General features: G+C 38.1%; 1 protein-coding gene across 7 annotated transcripts in view; it reads left to right on the top strand.

The window, feature by feature from the left end:
• col15a1a (collagen, type XV, alpha 1a) overlaps positions 1-14,796 on the top strand; it is an 80,147-nt gene that overhangs the window by 62,997 nt on the left and 2,354 nt on the right. For 2 of the 7 annotated variants that reach the window (XM_051882876.1, XM_051882874.1), the window contains exons 28-41: positions 1,764-1,820; positions 2,074-2,133; positions 2,222-2,263; positions 4,681-4,702; positions 4,860-4,961; positions 5,077-5,102; positions 5,212-5,292; positions 8,154-8,301; positions 10,023-10,090; positions 10,256-10,381; positions 11,711-11,761; positions 11,905-11,967; positions 12,990-13,187; positions 13,333-13,442. In XM_051882876.1, coding sequence (XP_051738836.1) covers positions 1,764-1,820; positions 2,074-2,133; positions 2,222-2,263; positions 4,681-4,702; positions 4,860-4,961; positions 5,077-5,102; positions 5,212-5,292; positions 8,154-8,301; positions 10,023-10,090; positions 10,256-10,381; positions 11,711-11,761; positions 11,905-11,967; positions 12,990-13,187; positions 13,333-13,442 — 1,154 coding nt within the window. The remainder of the gene's footprint in view (positions 1-1,763; positions 1,821-2,073; positions 2,134-2,221; positions 2,264-4,680; positions 4,703-4,859; positions 4,962-5,076; positions 5,103-5,211; positions 5,293-8,153; positions 8,302-10,022; positions 10,091-10,255; positions 10,382-11,710; positions 11,762-11,904; positions 11,968-12,989; positions 13,188-13,332; positions 13,443-14,796) is intronic. The other 5 variants (XM_051882877.1, XM_051882881.1, XM_051882875.1 and 2 more) reach the window with 5 other exon arrangements.

Below are 14,796 nucleotides of genomic sequence, written 5' to 3'. Positions count from 1 at the left end.
AGATGAGCAGTAGCACATCCAAAGTTGCACTCACATTTAACTTTTTTCCTGTGATTCCTTGGCTCAAGACGATGCAATTCTGTCATGAAAATTTAGAATTTCCTGAAAAAACGTATTTTTTCGAACTCCTCCTAGGTCATTACTCCGATTTTCACGAAAATTGAATTAGATCATCTCTTTAGACCATGCCGACAAAAAAATATGGAATTCAAGTCAATTTGTCAAACATTTTTGAAAAACACACAAACAAATTTTACGTATCGCTTACGAAAATAGACGTAATGCTGTATTTCCTCAACGCTTTATTGTATTCAGACGAAACTTGGTCCATGGCCCTGTCCCAAATGGCACCCTAAACACTCACGGCCTTCCTACGAGTCCGCACTTTCGTGACGTAACGTCGCTTTGACTGTCGGGAAGAAGTCTGCCGCAGAGCTCGCACCAGTGCGGGTTCAGCAAAAGTGCGCATCGAGGGCGTATATCGCCCGCAAAGGGGGCGCTCACAAGCACCCTTCTGAAGCCTGACAAATGGGACACCCTACGGTCTGGTGGACTTAACGGACACGTGCACGCGGCAGCCATTGTAAGTCCACAAGACCGAAAGCGCATAGAAGTGTGCCATTTGGGACAGGGCCCATGTCATCACAAGCACAACCTCAGGTTACATACTGCGTTTCGGTGCAGCACCACCTACTGGACTGGAGATACAAAAAATGGCACTTTTTGCTTAAAACTTTTGAATGGTTGGGCGAAAAATCAGACAACTTTTCTCATTAGAGTCCAATTTTCCCATGTTGGCCATTGGCCATTTTGAATTTTGTAGTGAAATGCTGTATTTTACAAACACATGAAAGTATCATTACGAAACTCGGTATGGGTCATCGGCACGATGCCCTGAAGGAGCCTGAGAAGTTTCAGACCAGTGGCACCGAGTGGTGAATTTTTTTACATGTTTATATCTTTGGATGTGGTTGACTTATTTTCACGGGATTGGATTCCTGAATCCTTGCCGAGTCCAACGATACCAAACATGATAGGATTCGCCTTATGGTTAGTGCAATGTTGTTATTTAGCGTTTAAACAACTTTTGCAAATATCTTCGAAACCGTTAGTCCAATCAAGACTAATTCACTATAGGAAAATCGGAAACATAGGTCGTTGGTCATATGTTAATGGACAAATGTCAAAAATTTTAAAAGTAAATGGCAAAAAATTGCAATCAAAGTCAGTATGGGTAATTTTTTATGTGTTCATACATATAAATGTCTCTAACTCCTTAACAAAATGAGATATTTTCACCAAATTTGACACACTTCTGTATGGGGGCACACTTGGGACACACACAAAAAAAGCGGTGGGACTGTGCCACTTGGTGGCGCTATAATTAAACCAAATCAAAATTGGCTCTAATTACAGTAGAAAGAAGTCTCTTCTGCTCATCATGACTGTGTTTATTTGATCAAAAATACAGTAAAAACAGTGAAATATTATTCCAATGTAAAACAGCTGTTTTCTATGTAAATATATAGTAAAGTGTAATTTATTCCTTTATATGAATCTTCAGCATCATTACTCCAGTCTTCAGTGTCACATGATCCTTCAGAAATCATTCTAATATGATGATTTGATGATCAAGAAACATTTATGATTTTTATCAATGTTGAAAACGGTTCATATTTTTTGTGGAAACCTTCATACATCTTATTTTTCAGGATTCTGTAAAAGAGTTTGAATGATAGAACTGAAGTTGTGTTTGTCTTCAGGGTCGTCCAGGAATTAACGGCCGTAAGGGTGAGAAAGGAGACTCTGTCGGATTACCTGTGAGTATATCCATGTTTTATCTAAAATATACAACCGTTCAAGATACAATCTCAACAACGAAGCATCTTTAATCACTCAGAACTAGCCTGTTTTACAAGTCAGTTTTCCTGGCTGTCATTAAGATGTTTGCAGTGTGTTGAAATCCCATCCACCACAAGCTCGAAGTCTTTGTTTGGTGATGGTAAACAGCATCTGTCTTTTGCATTTGTCCTCCCTCCATCCTTAATATTTCCATCATGTTTCGTCCCAAAGGGTCCGCCGGGTCCTCCAGGCCCACCGGGACGTCCAGGACCGTTCAACTGTCCCAGAGGAGTAAGTGTCTCCGTCTCTGTGCTTCTGTCTCATTCAGACTCTCTGTAATGCCGTTGCTCAGTGTCACTTTACCTCCACCTTCCTATAGACAGTGTTTCCCGTCCCTCCTCGACCCAACTGCAAAAAGCCTGTAAGTGACGCACAGATTGAGTCGCTGTATAATGTTGTCATCATCCTCATCATCATCATCATCATCATCTTTTAACTTTTAAACTCTCTCACTCTAACTCTGCTCAGTAATTACTCCTCTAAATGATGGTTTATTTGTCATAATTAAAGGAGAAGTGTGTCATTTCTCAAAATTATGATAGTATTATTATTATTATTTTTTTTTTTTTTAAATATTTAATATTGGTTACACTTTATTATTGAGATGTCCTTGTTACAGTGTAATTATATATTCAAGTACTGAGAAATATTAATTAACTACATGTGTTAGTGATTGGCTATAGTAACTACATTTACCATGTCTAACAACGACACTGTGAAATAAAGTGTTACCTTAATATTTTATTTATTAGGGGCCAAGCACTGAAGGTGTGTAGGCACCTATTGTCATCGCTGGCGCTCTTATTATTACTCTTTTTCCTTATCTTCTTCTTCCGCTCTGGAAGTCTGTGGCAGCCCATAGAACCACTTGCGGGAAAAGGTTGGCACACAGATAGAGGACAGTCTGAACTGTCACCATAGCAGATTTGGTGTCTCTAACTCAATCCCTCTAGCGCCACCAACTGTTAAAAGTTGCACTCATGTTTATGCTAATAACTTTTGAACTGTAAGGGCTAGAAACAACAATTCAACTCATGAAACTTTTCCGCCATCTTGAATTTTCCAAAAATCGTACTTTTTTCAGACTCCTCCTAGGTCATTTCTCCGATTTCCATGAAAATCGAACCAAATCATGCCGACAAAAAATGGAATTCAAGTCAATTTGTCAAATCGTTTTCTCCTCAACGCTTTATCGTATTCAGACAAAACTTGGTCCATGTTATCGCAAGCATGACCTGAAGTTACATGCTGCGTTTCGGCGCAGCTCCACCTATTGGTCCGGAGATACGAAAAAGTGCTTCTGAACAGTTTGGCCAAAAATACCATGTCGGCCATTTTGGGCTTCAGCCATTTTGAATTTTGTAGTTAAATGCTAAGCTTTTGAACATCATTACAAAGCTCAGTATGGGTCATCGGCACGATGCCATGAAGGAGTCTGAGAAGTTTCGGACCAGCGCCACCTAGTGGTTTACATGCTTATAACTTTTGATGTAGTTGAGTTATTTTCACAGGAGTCATCTCCTTGGATTCCTGAATCCTTGCCGAGTCCATTGATACCAAACATGCTAGGTTTCGCCTTATGGTTGGTGCAACGTTGTCATTTAGCGTTTAATCAACTGTCGCAAATATCTTCAAAACCGTTAGTCTGATCGAGACGAAACCACCGTAGGAAAATTGGAAACATAGGTTACGCTAATAACCAAATGTCAAAATTTTGATAGTAAGTGGCAAAAAAATTCAATCAAAGTCAAGTGTGGGTCATTTTTTGTGTGTTCATACATATAAATGTCTATAACTCCTAAACGAAATGAGATATTTTCACCAAATTTGACACACATGTATGGGGGCACACACAAAAAGAGTGGTGGGACTGCACCATTTGGTTCCTTGTTTGCTTCTGTTGCTGCCTGCAGCTATATTTTACTATTTTAATTTTTTAACCATATAATTTAGAAAAATTATGTTTTCATTAGTAAGTCAATATCTTTCTTACTGTTTACTATAACGTATAACTCGATGGACATTAGCAGAAGCACCATGTGTTTAGGGCCCATAATGTCATTCTCTTTCTTCCTTTGACCTTTTCCCCTTTAACTATGGCATGGGTTCGTTCAGCTGGAATGACTGCATGTGTGTGTCTGTTGTCGTTTTTAAGATGCATTTAAGGGCTGATATGGATTATGGACAGTGCATAAGAACTTTGTTCTCGGCCTTTATAGATTTTACAAATTGTAAATCTCTCAACATAGATTTAAAGTTCCCTTTCAAGGCTGCGCTGCATTATCAGCTCATAACTACTATACGAGTGATTTAATAGCAAACACACATTATCTGTTTGATACATCAAGGCTCTATGCTGTAAATAACAGCACATAATGCAGTTAAGACGTTCTGTCACTCTATGAAGGCTGTAGAGATGTGCATATCCCATGATTCAGTCTGCATGGTCCATAATCCACAGCAGGCGTGTTTATGGCTGCATGTCACGTGGATCATGGTGTCAGTGTGCGCTGAACTAACTCAACTTCAGTGAATAAATATAAAACCTGCTGTGATCTTCTGTATCATGTTCCTCAGATGGAAATCAGCCGTTGTTTGGTTTCCCCTTTTTGACAGTTCTAGTGTGTTTTATCACGTGAAAAAGAGCATGATTGTCTTTTTTCCTCTCTCTTCATCCAGCATTTGATTCACATCCAGATGTTTTTTCTGTCTTAATGCTCTGATTGAACAGCTGTCACATTAACACACATCTGTCTTTCTTTCTTTACTTTTGTTCAGGTTAATGGAGATTCTACACAAGGTGAGTTATTTTATGATTATCATACACTAATGTTCAAAAGCTACATTTTTGAAAGAAATTAATTCTTTTATTCATCAAGGATGCATTGAATTGATACAAAAGATTCTATTTAATATGATATATGAATAATTTTGTAACGAGTATTAGCTGTTTTCAGTCGTTGGGTCTTCCTCGCCTGTAGAGGGCGTTGTCTGCTCGTCGTCTGGAGCCAAAGGGGAGAAAGGGGAGGCGGGTCTTCCAGGATTGCCATCGCCATTGAGTACGTCCTTATCAGTGTGCACATCACATCACATGATAGTACTTGAAGTTTTGACTTCATGCGTGTCATTGTTAAATCACACGTGTTCATGAGTGTCTGATCTGTTCTGTCATAGGCGACACACTGAGAACCAAAGTCACTGTGAGTTTCATCCCATTTTCACATCTCCTCTCACAGATATTGCCAGCATTTTGCTGTGAGAAATGATCCCCTGAGCTCCTGAATGTGTGTGTGTGTGTGTGTGTGACAGGCTGATAGAGACTTCAGAGGAGAGAAAGGAGAGAAAGGTGAAGCGGGGATGCCGGGGGAACCTGGGAAATCTGGTTTGGTGGTGAGTGACATACATACATGTGGCCGTATATAAAACCTCTGAAAGAGCTTTCAATTATGTGACTGTGAGCCACTTATTGCATCAGTTCTTCATTAAACTCAAAGATGCGTTTATTTTAACCCTATAAAGCTACTGCATCATATCTGATCATGAATTTCTAATGCCTCTGAATGATCTGATGAACCTGTCGCACACAATCTCCTCCAGTCCTTCTGTCTGACTGATAGTTTGACTCTTTTTATAAAGTAAAAGTCTTTTAGTATAACTGTACAAATGTCCTCCTTCAGCTCGCGTCTTTCTGCTGTGAAATCTGCACTGATTTTTATCAAGTAAACGCAAGAATAACTTTGATATTGTTAGTAATATTTCATCTGGACTGAAGCAGGTTTACTTGATAATTATCCAGACATCATTTATTTAGAAAAATTATGAGTATCAAATATGATCATCAGGTTTATTTGTTCATCTCTCAATCATCATTGTATTGAATCGCATTATATGTTTTAACACTACATAGATTTGATCATAAAACTAAGCATTTAAATATCATCTTACTATTATTGACAGATATTGATATTTATATGCATTTTATGTCAGTATCTGCTATACTGTTTTATACAACAGTTCTTTCTGGTTCTCGAATCTAATTGGCTGATAGCCGTGTGATATTCTAGTGATAACAGCACTCCTACCTTTTCACCGTTTGTATCACTCCGCTTGAAACGACTGTCATGGCGGTCGAGCAAATCCACCATATTTTTTACAAGTACTACACTTGTTGTACCACGAACTGTGGTTTTTTTAGGTGAGAATGTAATTGTTTAGACCTAAAATATGTGACTCATATTTAATCATAGCGCCTATTTTACAATTTGTTTAGACGTTTTCGGAGATGTGAGCTCCAGGCCATCAGCGGTCGTTCAGTGCTCGTGTACCCGCCGAGAACAGCTTCATCTCGGCCAGTGCTTTCGTGATTTGCCGCTGGCTCTTACAGTGGTTAAACATGAGATATAATTCATTTTGGGTACATAAAACGGGCAATCTTTGGTCTTATTAATATATTACTTGTTCCTGAGCAAATTAAATTGGGCTATGTTAAATTTATTAATGTAATATTAAGGCTATATTTATCTTGTGCCTGTAGAGCGCTGCTTTTGTACGTTTGTCTGAATTGTACAATTGTGTTTATTTCCTATTGTCATTTATAATGGCTACTTTTGTTAATTTAAATATTGTTCAATATATATTATTTTATATACATAATATGTTGTATTTGGTATTGAGAAAGGGTCCATTAGTGCGTAATATCTATTGAGTGAAAGTTACATTAATACGCCATTAGATGGCGGTAAACTTTACGAGTGAATGAGTCAGCCGCAAGAGACTTTTAAATTGAAAAGGACTTTTGTAAACAAAGGACGTTGTTTTAGCGCTGTATGTTATGGAAAATTCCCTTAACTGTAAAAAGGACAAATACAAAGATCGCTTTCCTCAGTGGACATTCAAACTGACTTTTATAATGGATATAATATTATGGACATCGACCTGAAGAATGAATGTTATATCAGACACAGGTAATGCTCGCTGAGGCGATCTCTCTCTCTCTCTCTCTCTCTCTCTCTCTCTCTCTCTCTCTCTCGCTCTCTTTCTGTCTCATACTGTACAAAATACAATGAGTTTCAATGAAGCGACTCAACGTTCCTTTGTTACTACTTCTAAAGTGAAGTTTTAGAATTAGTAACAAAGTCTTGGTCAAACTGTGATCTTGAGATTTGAATCCGTGGCGGAAGGAAGTAGTTCTGCATAAAAGAGGGTTTTAAAGACACTCTATTGTTATTTCTTATTTATTTACACACTCGTGCCATCAAACTGTTGTATAAATGCAATATTACACTCGTAGCCGTGCGATATGGCTGTATATCAGCACAGTGTGATTACCTATGGCCGAACACAGCCGTGCTGATATACAACCATATTGCACAGCTACGAGTGTGATATTGCTCATATAAAGATCTCATTGATTTACATTACAAGCATCAGAATTTCATATGAATATCAGCATCTGCAGCAAACAGCATATTTTTGCTCAGTTTGAGCCTCTGATTAAAATTGAGCTGTTTTTTTACTCCATATTCTCACTATATCAAATTATATGAGGCATAAAAGCCTGATGATGATGAGTTTTTAAATATAAAAATATAAATTGTGCCATTAAAAGAAAAAAAATAATATATCAGGCTTCACAGGGTTAATGTACCCAGTTCATACCTTTTTATTTTTCCGCTGTCCGTCTCTCATTCTCATTTCTATGCCACTTTTTTCTCTTCCCGTGTCTCAGTCTGGATTTCTCCTCACACATCTCTCGTAACTCAAAGTGCGTTTTGATCTTTCTGTGTGATTCAAGGTGTGTTTTATTTTCATGAATTAATTGACATGATGATTTGCACACAGCCTGGTGACAAACATCACATCTGAATACTAAAGCACATGACCTGCCAATCACTGTGAGGATAACGACTGAGATCATTTACTTGTGCTCACTTTCTGACTTTGATCCAAATTATAGTGAAACACGTGACAAATAAACATCTTTTTCAGCTATTGCAAAGAATTCTCAAATCATTAATAACAGACCTAGAGCAGGAACGTCTCAGTTATTGATCATTATAGATTATGCAATTTTATGGATTTTTTTTTTTTTTAAATAGTTCATAAAATTAATTTCAATGTTTAATTTTAAAATCCACACGCTGTTACTATTCAGAGAAAAGTTTTAGTTTGACATGTTTAGTTGATCATGTTTTTGTGACATGATTCAGTTGTAATGCTGTGAAGTGTGTAATAATTTAGGGTTTTGTCAGCAGGGACCTAAAGGGGAATCTGTTGTCGGACCTCCTGGTCATCCAGGACCACGAGGACCCCCTGGTGCACCAGGTTTCGGGAGGAATGGTTTCGCTGGACCTCCTGGACCGCCGGGACCTCCCGGCCCACCTGGACGATACAGCTCTGGTGAGAAAAAACTTAAAGCACAATGCGTTCTCAAAAGTCTAACAGTACATTCCTCATTTCACAAATCCACAGTTATCTTCAGGACAGTCCAGACGCCTCGTTTATAAAATGCACATATGATCAGATTTGATCCTAAATACCATGGATTTTATCCTATGGATTTATAAAGGCAGAAGCTGATTATTATGCATATGCCGACTGAAGAGCATGCGTAACTCAAATTCAAATAACGGTATAACAGTATCAATATAACAGAAATTCAAATAATTCAACATTGTTTATGAAAATGTAAAGATAAACAGGCAATCGCCATATGCATCAATATTACATAATAATATAATCAAATATAATATAATACTGTCACGCCCTTTTTTGAGCAAAGATGTGAAAAGGCACTATCCAAACTTAAATTGTTGTAATTCAAGAATGCTTTGGAATATAGACTTAAGTTTGTTCTTGTTTTAAAGAAGAAAAATTTAAGTATGAAAAGGTTATAGAAGTTTAAATTTACTGTAAATTAAACGTACTGTACTAAAAAGTTTTCATTTTATATAAAATATATATTTTACAAAATATTTTTTACTCTAAAATTGATATAAAATCAAAGCTATATGTCTAACCAAGTTGTGTTCCAAAAATTAAAGTTCCCATGAGATTTTGTTTAGGCGCTGTACCAATAATAGCCACCGGGTGTCACCAATATTCCATTAATTTTTTTTATGCATTCTCCTGTAATAAACTAATACATTTCTGTCGAAATGTCACTTCTATGGCCAAAAATATATAAGCTTGAGATTCAGACCTTTCCGACGATATGTCTTTTGTGAAGATTAGATACGTTTTGACTATAAAGTAGTTAAAATAAATTTTGTAATAAGAAACATGACAATGGCCACTAGGGGGAAGAGCCCGCTAAAACGATTTAAAGTACCATTTCCATGGTAATGCAACAGTTTTCATAGGATGAATTCTGAGTTTTTAAGCTTTCGATTGATATCTAATTTATGATGATTACTTAAATATGTGATGCGAAAAAAAGGCAATAAATAAAAACAGCGGCAAGCGTCCTGCTAGGTGGAGCCGATGTTTTTTTCTTCCGGGAACAAACACGTCACAATATTCCTCATTTAAATAATTCATATGCAGAATAAAGGGGCGGGGCCTGGTTGAGTTAGTTAGTAGTGTGTTGAAACTGGTGGTTATGGTAAGGGGCGGGACATTTCCCAAACACCAATCACAACACACTGCTCCAGCCGACCAATCAGAGCACATTGTGCTTTTCAGAAGGAGGAGCTTCATAGAGACAGGAACTAAACAGAGCGTTACTGACAGACTGGGAAGAGAGGAGCTGAACAATGGAGAATATGAGGAAAATAATCAACATTCAAGCAGGAAAACCTGTTTAGGAACATTTTTGTGTATATGGACATCGTTTATAGGAACATTTTGTAAACTGTTCACATTTAGGATCATTATAGGCACGTCTTTATAACTGAGGCCACAGGTTGCTAAAGCTAATATCTCTTTCAAAGGTGAGGGTCATGAAGGTCAAGAAAGCAATACTTCTGTTTATTTGTTTCTTGACGATTATGAGGGACCAAATGGCCTTCAGACACTCTCTCACAGTCAATCCCTGCTGAGCGCTATTCATTTCACAAACACTTCTGCTGTGATCACACTTTGATATGTATGGAGTAAGGGTGAGTCTTGTGTTGTTTCAGGCGTGATGATCCCTGGCCCTCCAGGACCGCCCGGGCCTCCGGGACGAGCCGCTGATCCCGCCGGCTCCGTGAGTAAACACTCAGATGTGTTAAATCAATCAGTTTTTGCTTTAATGTCACTCTGCTCAAAGCACAGTTTCCCACAATCATGAGACATTCACTGTGGTAAAGCAGGTAAATGCAGTATTTCGTTCATCTCACTTCATAGATGCCATGTTTTTTTTTTTCTCCAGGTCAGGAAATATGCCAGTTTGCGTGCCTTGACACAGTCATATGTGGTTGAGGACGGGACGTTATCTTTCGTTACTGAGACTAGTAAGCTCTATATTAAAGTGCCGGGAGGCTGGAGAGAGGTTCAGGTGAGTGTTCAAACTAACTAAGTGATTAATTATACCAGGGCTCGACAATAAGGACTGCCCGATGGCCCGGGGCCAGTGTGAATGACGCTCGGGACAGTTGACGGAACTGTCACTTGACCGATCAGGCCAGTGCTGTAGGGTGTGCGATATATATCGTCTATGATATCGTAATTGTTGATTTAACGATCTGAAATTATCGAGTATGTCCCTCACTTTACAAAAACCAAACAAAAACACACTCATTGAGTGCACTCATACACTACATGACGTAGTCTAGTAGGTTAGACTAATGCACGTGCATATTTAGTGTACGCTTTCACTGCGTGATTTAGTCTACTGAAATGCCTTTAGAATGCATCAGAATTCAAGATAAGGAGCAAAAATGACCCTGTATATCTTTCGTATTTATATAATTTAATATAGTTAACCAATATTACACAAAGAGCGCCGTTTTTCACCAAATATCAGCACGATTACAAATGTGATATTGATTTTGTACAGCATACAGTTTAATGAACAAGAACTTAATATCAAGTGACTTACATTTTAGACACCAAATCGCCTGTTTCGCTCTATTTCGCATACAAAAATAGTTCCAAACAAAGTCCACAGCATTGTTTTGCGTCTCTTGAGCAACACTTCCTGAATGAATCAGTCGTTTGAATGAATCGGTTGAATCTCAATGACTCGCTCAGTGATTCGCTGCCACCTACGGGCGGGTTTAATTTCACGTTTAAAGTGTCTTTTCATTTTTTAAAATAATTTCAAATAACAGTATTTAACGTTTTATATTTCCAACATTTCAAAACACTATTTATGCATCTGTAACTGCTCTTGACTGATTAACTTTAACAAAGTTTAATCTTTAGCTATACATTAGATTACAATTTCTGTACCTGAAAATCTCCTGTTTAAACCTTCGTGAAAACCTTGAAAAGCACCGTTTGTTCTGTTGTATTTATTTTTGCTATTACTCATAATTTGATTATTTGTTACTATTTTATTACTTACTTTTTATTTGTCAAACAATATTTAAAATTTAAGTGAGTTAATCTAGTAGATTTTGGTGTCATAACCCTATTTATTAAGGTTACATGTATCAAAAACAACAAAAACAATAACTAGGCTTTTTTTATAGGCCCATTTTCTTTTACTTTATTAATTTTTTGTTGTGGGGCAAGTGAAAATTTTAGCGGGGCAAGTAAAAATTTGAACCACTGGCCCGACCGGGCCAGTAGAAAAAATCCTTAGCATTGAGCCCTGCATACAGTTCTACATGTTATAGATTGTGTTCAGATTTTCACAGCTTGAGCATTTTTCTTTCCACAGCTGGGTGGGCTGATCGAGACGCATGCGCCCCCTGTCCTCTCACAGGATGATGTAAGAACCACTTTTTTCATCTCTTTAAACACATTTTATTGGACAGAAGAAAATAAACTTTTTTTAATGTGGAAAAAGTGACTGTTTTAAATGGAGTGTGAGAGTTTCTCAGCGGATTGAGCTCGTCTTTGTAAAACCTACAGGCTGAACCTCTGATGCTGAACTCTTACCTGAGCAACACACCTGAAATACACACTGGACGAGCAGTAAGTGTGTGTGTATGTGTGTGTGTGTGTGCATGTTTTTGTGACATATCAGGACACAAATTTGTATAATGACATGGGTACGACTTTTCAAAAGGTTTATAAATCATACAGAATGAGTTTTTTTGAGAAAGTAAAAATGTGCACAGTTTCCTGTGATGGGTAGGTTTAGGGGTAGGGGTAGTGTAGGGGGATAGAAAATACGGTTTGTACAGTATAAAAACCATTACGCCTATAGAATGTCCCCACAATTCACAAAAACAAACATGTGTGTGTGTATTCAAAGTGTGTGTGAGTGTGTGTTTACAGTGTGTGTGTGTGTGTGTTTCTACATGCGTGTCCACTGGTTTGGCTGCTACTTCTGGAAACTTCTCCACAGCAGCAGTAGAACCTCAAAATAAAGTTTGTCTCATATCCTACAATTTTGCAGTGTATCTCTGGCTCTCCCACAATGCACCGAACGCTTTCTCACCCCATCCAAACATTCCCAGGCTGTCGTCCACAGAGACTAATGTCATATTTGAGATTTGTCATGGTTTGGGTCTGAGCACCTCAAAAGCCTCAAAATGATCAGGCCTCCAAAAGTGTCTCTGTGGTGTCCGTCGCTCCCGTTTTAGACTAAATTATGGTGCCGTCCATCTGCTGTTGTTGAAGATCATCCCAGCCAGTCTGGCTTCATGAAGAGAGATGCTCTCCAACACGAGCCGCTTCTTTCTGTGTCTGTGCACATTATTTGAGCTTGTGTGGTTCAAGTGTTGTTTTGGACCATTTTTATGGCTTATAATGTTCGCATATCAGCATATTTCATGGGCAAAATCGAGTAATTTCAATAATCCACATTTTCCGTAATTTCACAATTTCCACACTCATGTAATTGTGAGGTTATATATCACAATTCTGAGAAAAATAGTCAGAATTACATATCTTTTTTCTCAGAATTTCGAGTTTTATTCTGTGTCGGAAACAAGTGTCCTCTGTAAGTATATGCTGTTATTTCCTCACGTTCTTCTCCACGGTTTTCTCAGCTGAGGTTGGTGGCTCTCAACGCGCCGTTGACGGGGAATTTGGGCTCCATCCATTCGGTGAATAAGCTCTGCAGAACTCAAGCTCAAGCCATGGGAATCAGAGACGATTACAAGGCCTTCCTCTCACACCACCTCCAGGACCTGATTGACATCATTCAGCCCATGTACCGAACCAACACGCCGGTCGTCAACTTAAGGGTAAATGTCTTTGTTGGTAATAATTCTTAGTCATGGTCACTCATGCTTCTTTGTAAAGGAATCGTAAAGTTCAATTTTGGGTTTGAATTCATATATTATGATTATTATATTATCACCTATATCCATGTGTGATTTGTGTGTGTAGGGTGAGGTCCTGTTCAAGAACTGGGAGTCCATCTTCTCCAACCATCTCCTCCCTCCCGGCATCCCGCTTTATTCCTTCGATGGGCGGGATGTGATGAGTGACCCCTTCTGGTCAGTACACATATCACAGCCGATTTAGATCGAGTGTTGAACGCTCACAGCTTATGCAGCTTTGAAGATTATCATCAAGTGAGCGGAGAGATTCCGACACACTTCAACAACTTCTTGATCCAATCATGTGCTTAAAAGCTTCTTTCATGCACATTTTAGTCAAGGAATTGCATGAATTGTCTCAGTTCAGTCCTATCATTCTACCTCATTAATTGCTCAAACTCTAGTAATGGTTTAGTGGTAAGCAGGAGTCTCTCAAGCATTGCCAAGGCCCGACGCGACACAAACACAGACACGGCCAGCCTCCGCGCACCGACCGCAGTCCAGACGACAGCGGCTACACCTCGCGCGCTCTCATTTCTCCACCCGTGTATTTGTATTTTTCCTTCTCTCTTTATGTGTATTTATAATTCAGGCTGGTAAATATAGCCCGCGGTGCGATGCTCCAGATGAGGCAGTGACAGCGCAGCAGCAATTGTGGTTTGCTGGAGCCTTTTTAAGGTTGTTTGTGAAGTAGGATGTTTTTGGGCCCTGCATGGACTGAGTTTTAGGAAAGCTGCTGTATGAATGCATGAAACAGAAGAGACATTTCATAAAGTCCATGTTAGCGGTTTAATAAACACGACATACCTCAGTTCTCACGTTAAGACCGCTGTCTCATTGTTAAAGTCAGCCCGAAATACATGTATTCTAACTTATTATTAGGCATGTGACAGTATCAGATTTCCATATCACGATAACTGCTGAAGCTTTTATCACAGTATTGAATTTATTATTAATCATTTGCTGACTATTGTTTTAGTTAGGGACAGATCAGGATGATCAGCTAGTCATTTATTTATTTATTAGTACTATATACTTGTTTCCCCCTTTATAAAATAGCCAGTAACCTTTGGTTTATGTCACAGCTGCAAACAATATTTTGGTATTTCTATGTTTTGTTTTGTTTTAGAGGGAGGTACGTTCTCAATTTAGAAAGACACAAATTACTTTAATTTAAGATAAATATTGTAATTATATTTTAAAAATATATATTAAAATGCTAAAAACAAGTCCCCTCAGTAACTGTTGTTTAATCATTATATCAGAATTATCAGAGGACATATTTTAGCCTATAGGACAATAGGAGAGAAACATTTCTGGTTATTATCAATATTGAAAACAGTTATGCTGCTTCAGGTTTTTGTGGAAATACATTTTACTTTCCAAGATTCTTTTTTCAGCATTTATTTGAAAATAATTTTTTGCAAAATTACACAAAGTTTTGTCATGAAACTCTTGATGGCGCAGGCTGACAGGTCCTTAACTCAGTCTGCTTGCAATAACCAGTAGCAGCAATAACTAATAACAGCAG

Source organism: Ctenopharyngodon idella, chromosome 23, assembly GCF_019924925.1.
Source record: "Ctenopharyngodon idella isolate HZGC_01 chromosome 23, HZGC01, whole genome shotgun sequence".
Taxonomy (NCBI): Eukaryota; Metazoa; Chordata; class Actinopteri; order Cypriniformes; family Xenocyprididae; genus Ctenopharyngodon; species Ctenopharyngodon idella.
The sequence above is the reverse complement of the archived record's forward strand: the minus strand, read 5'-3'. Positions and strand labels throughout refer to the sequence as shown.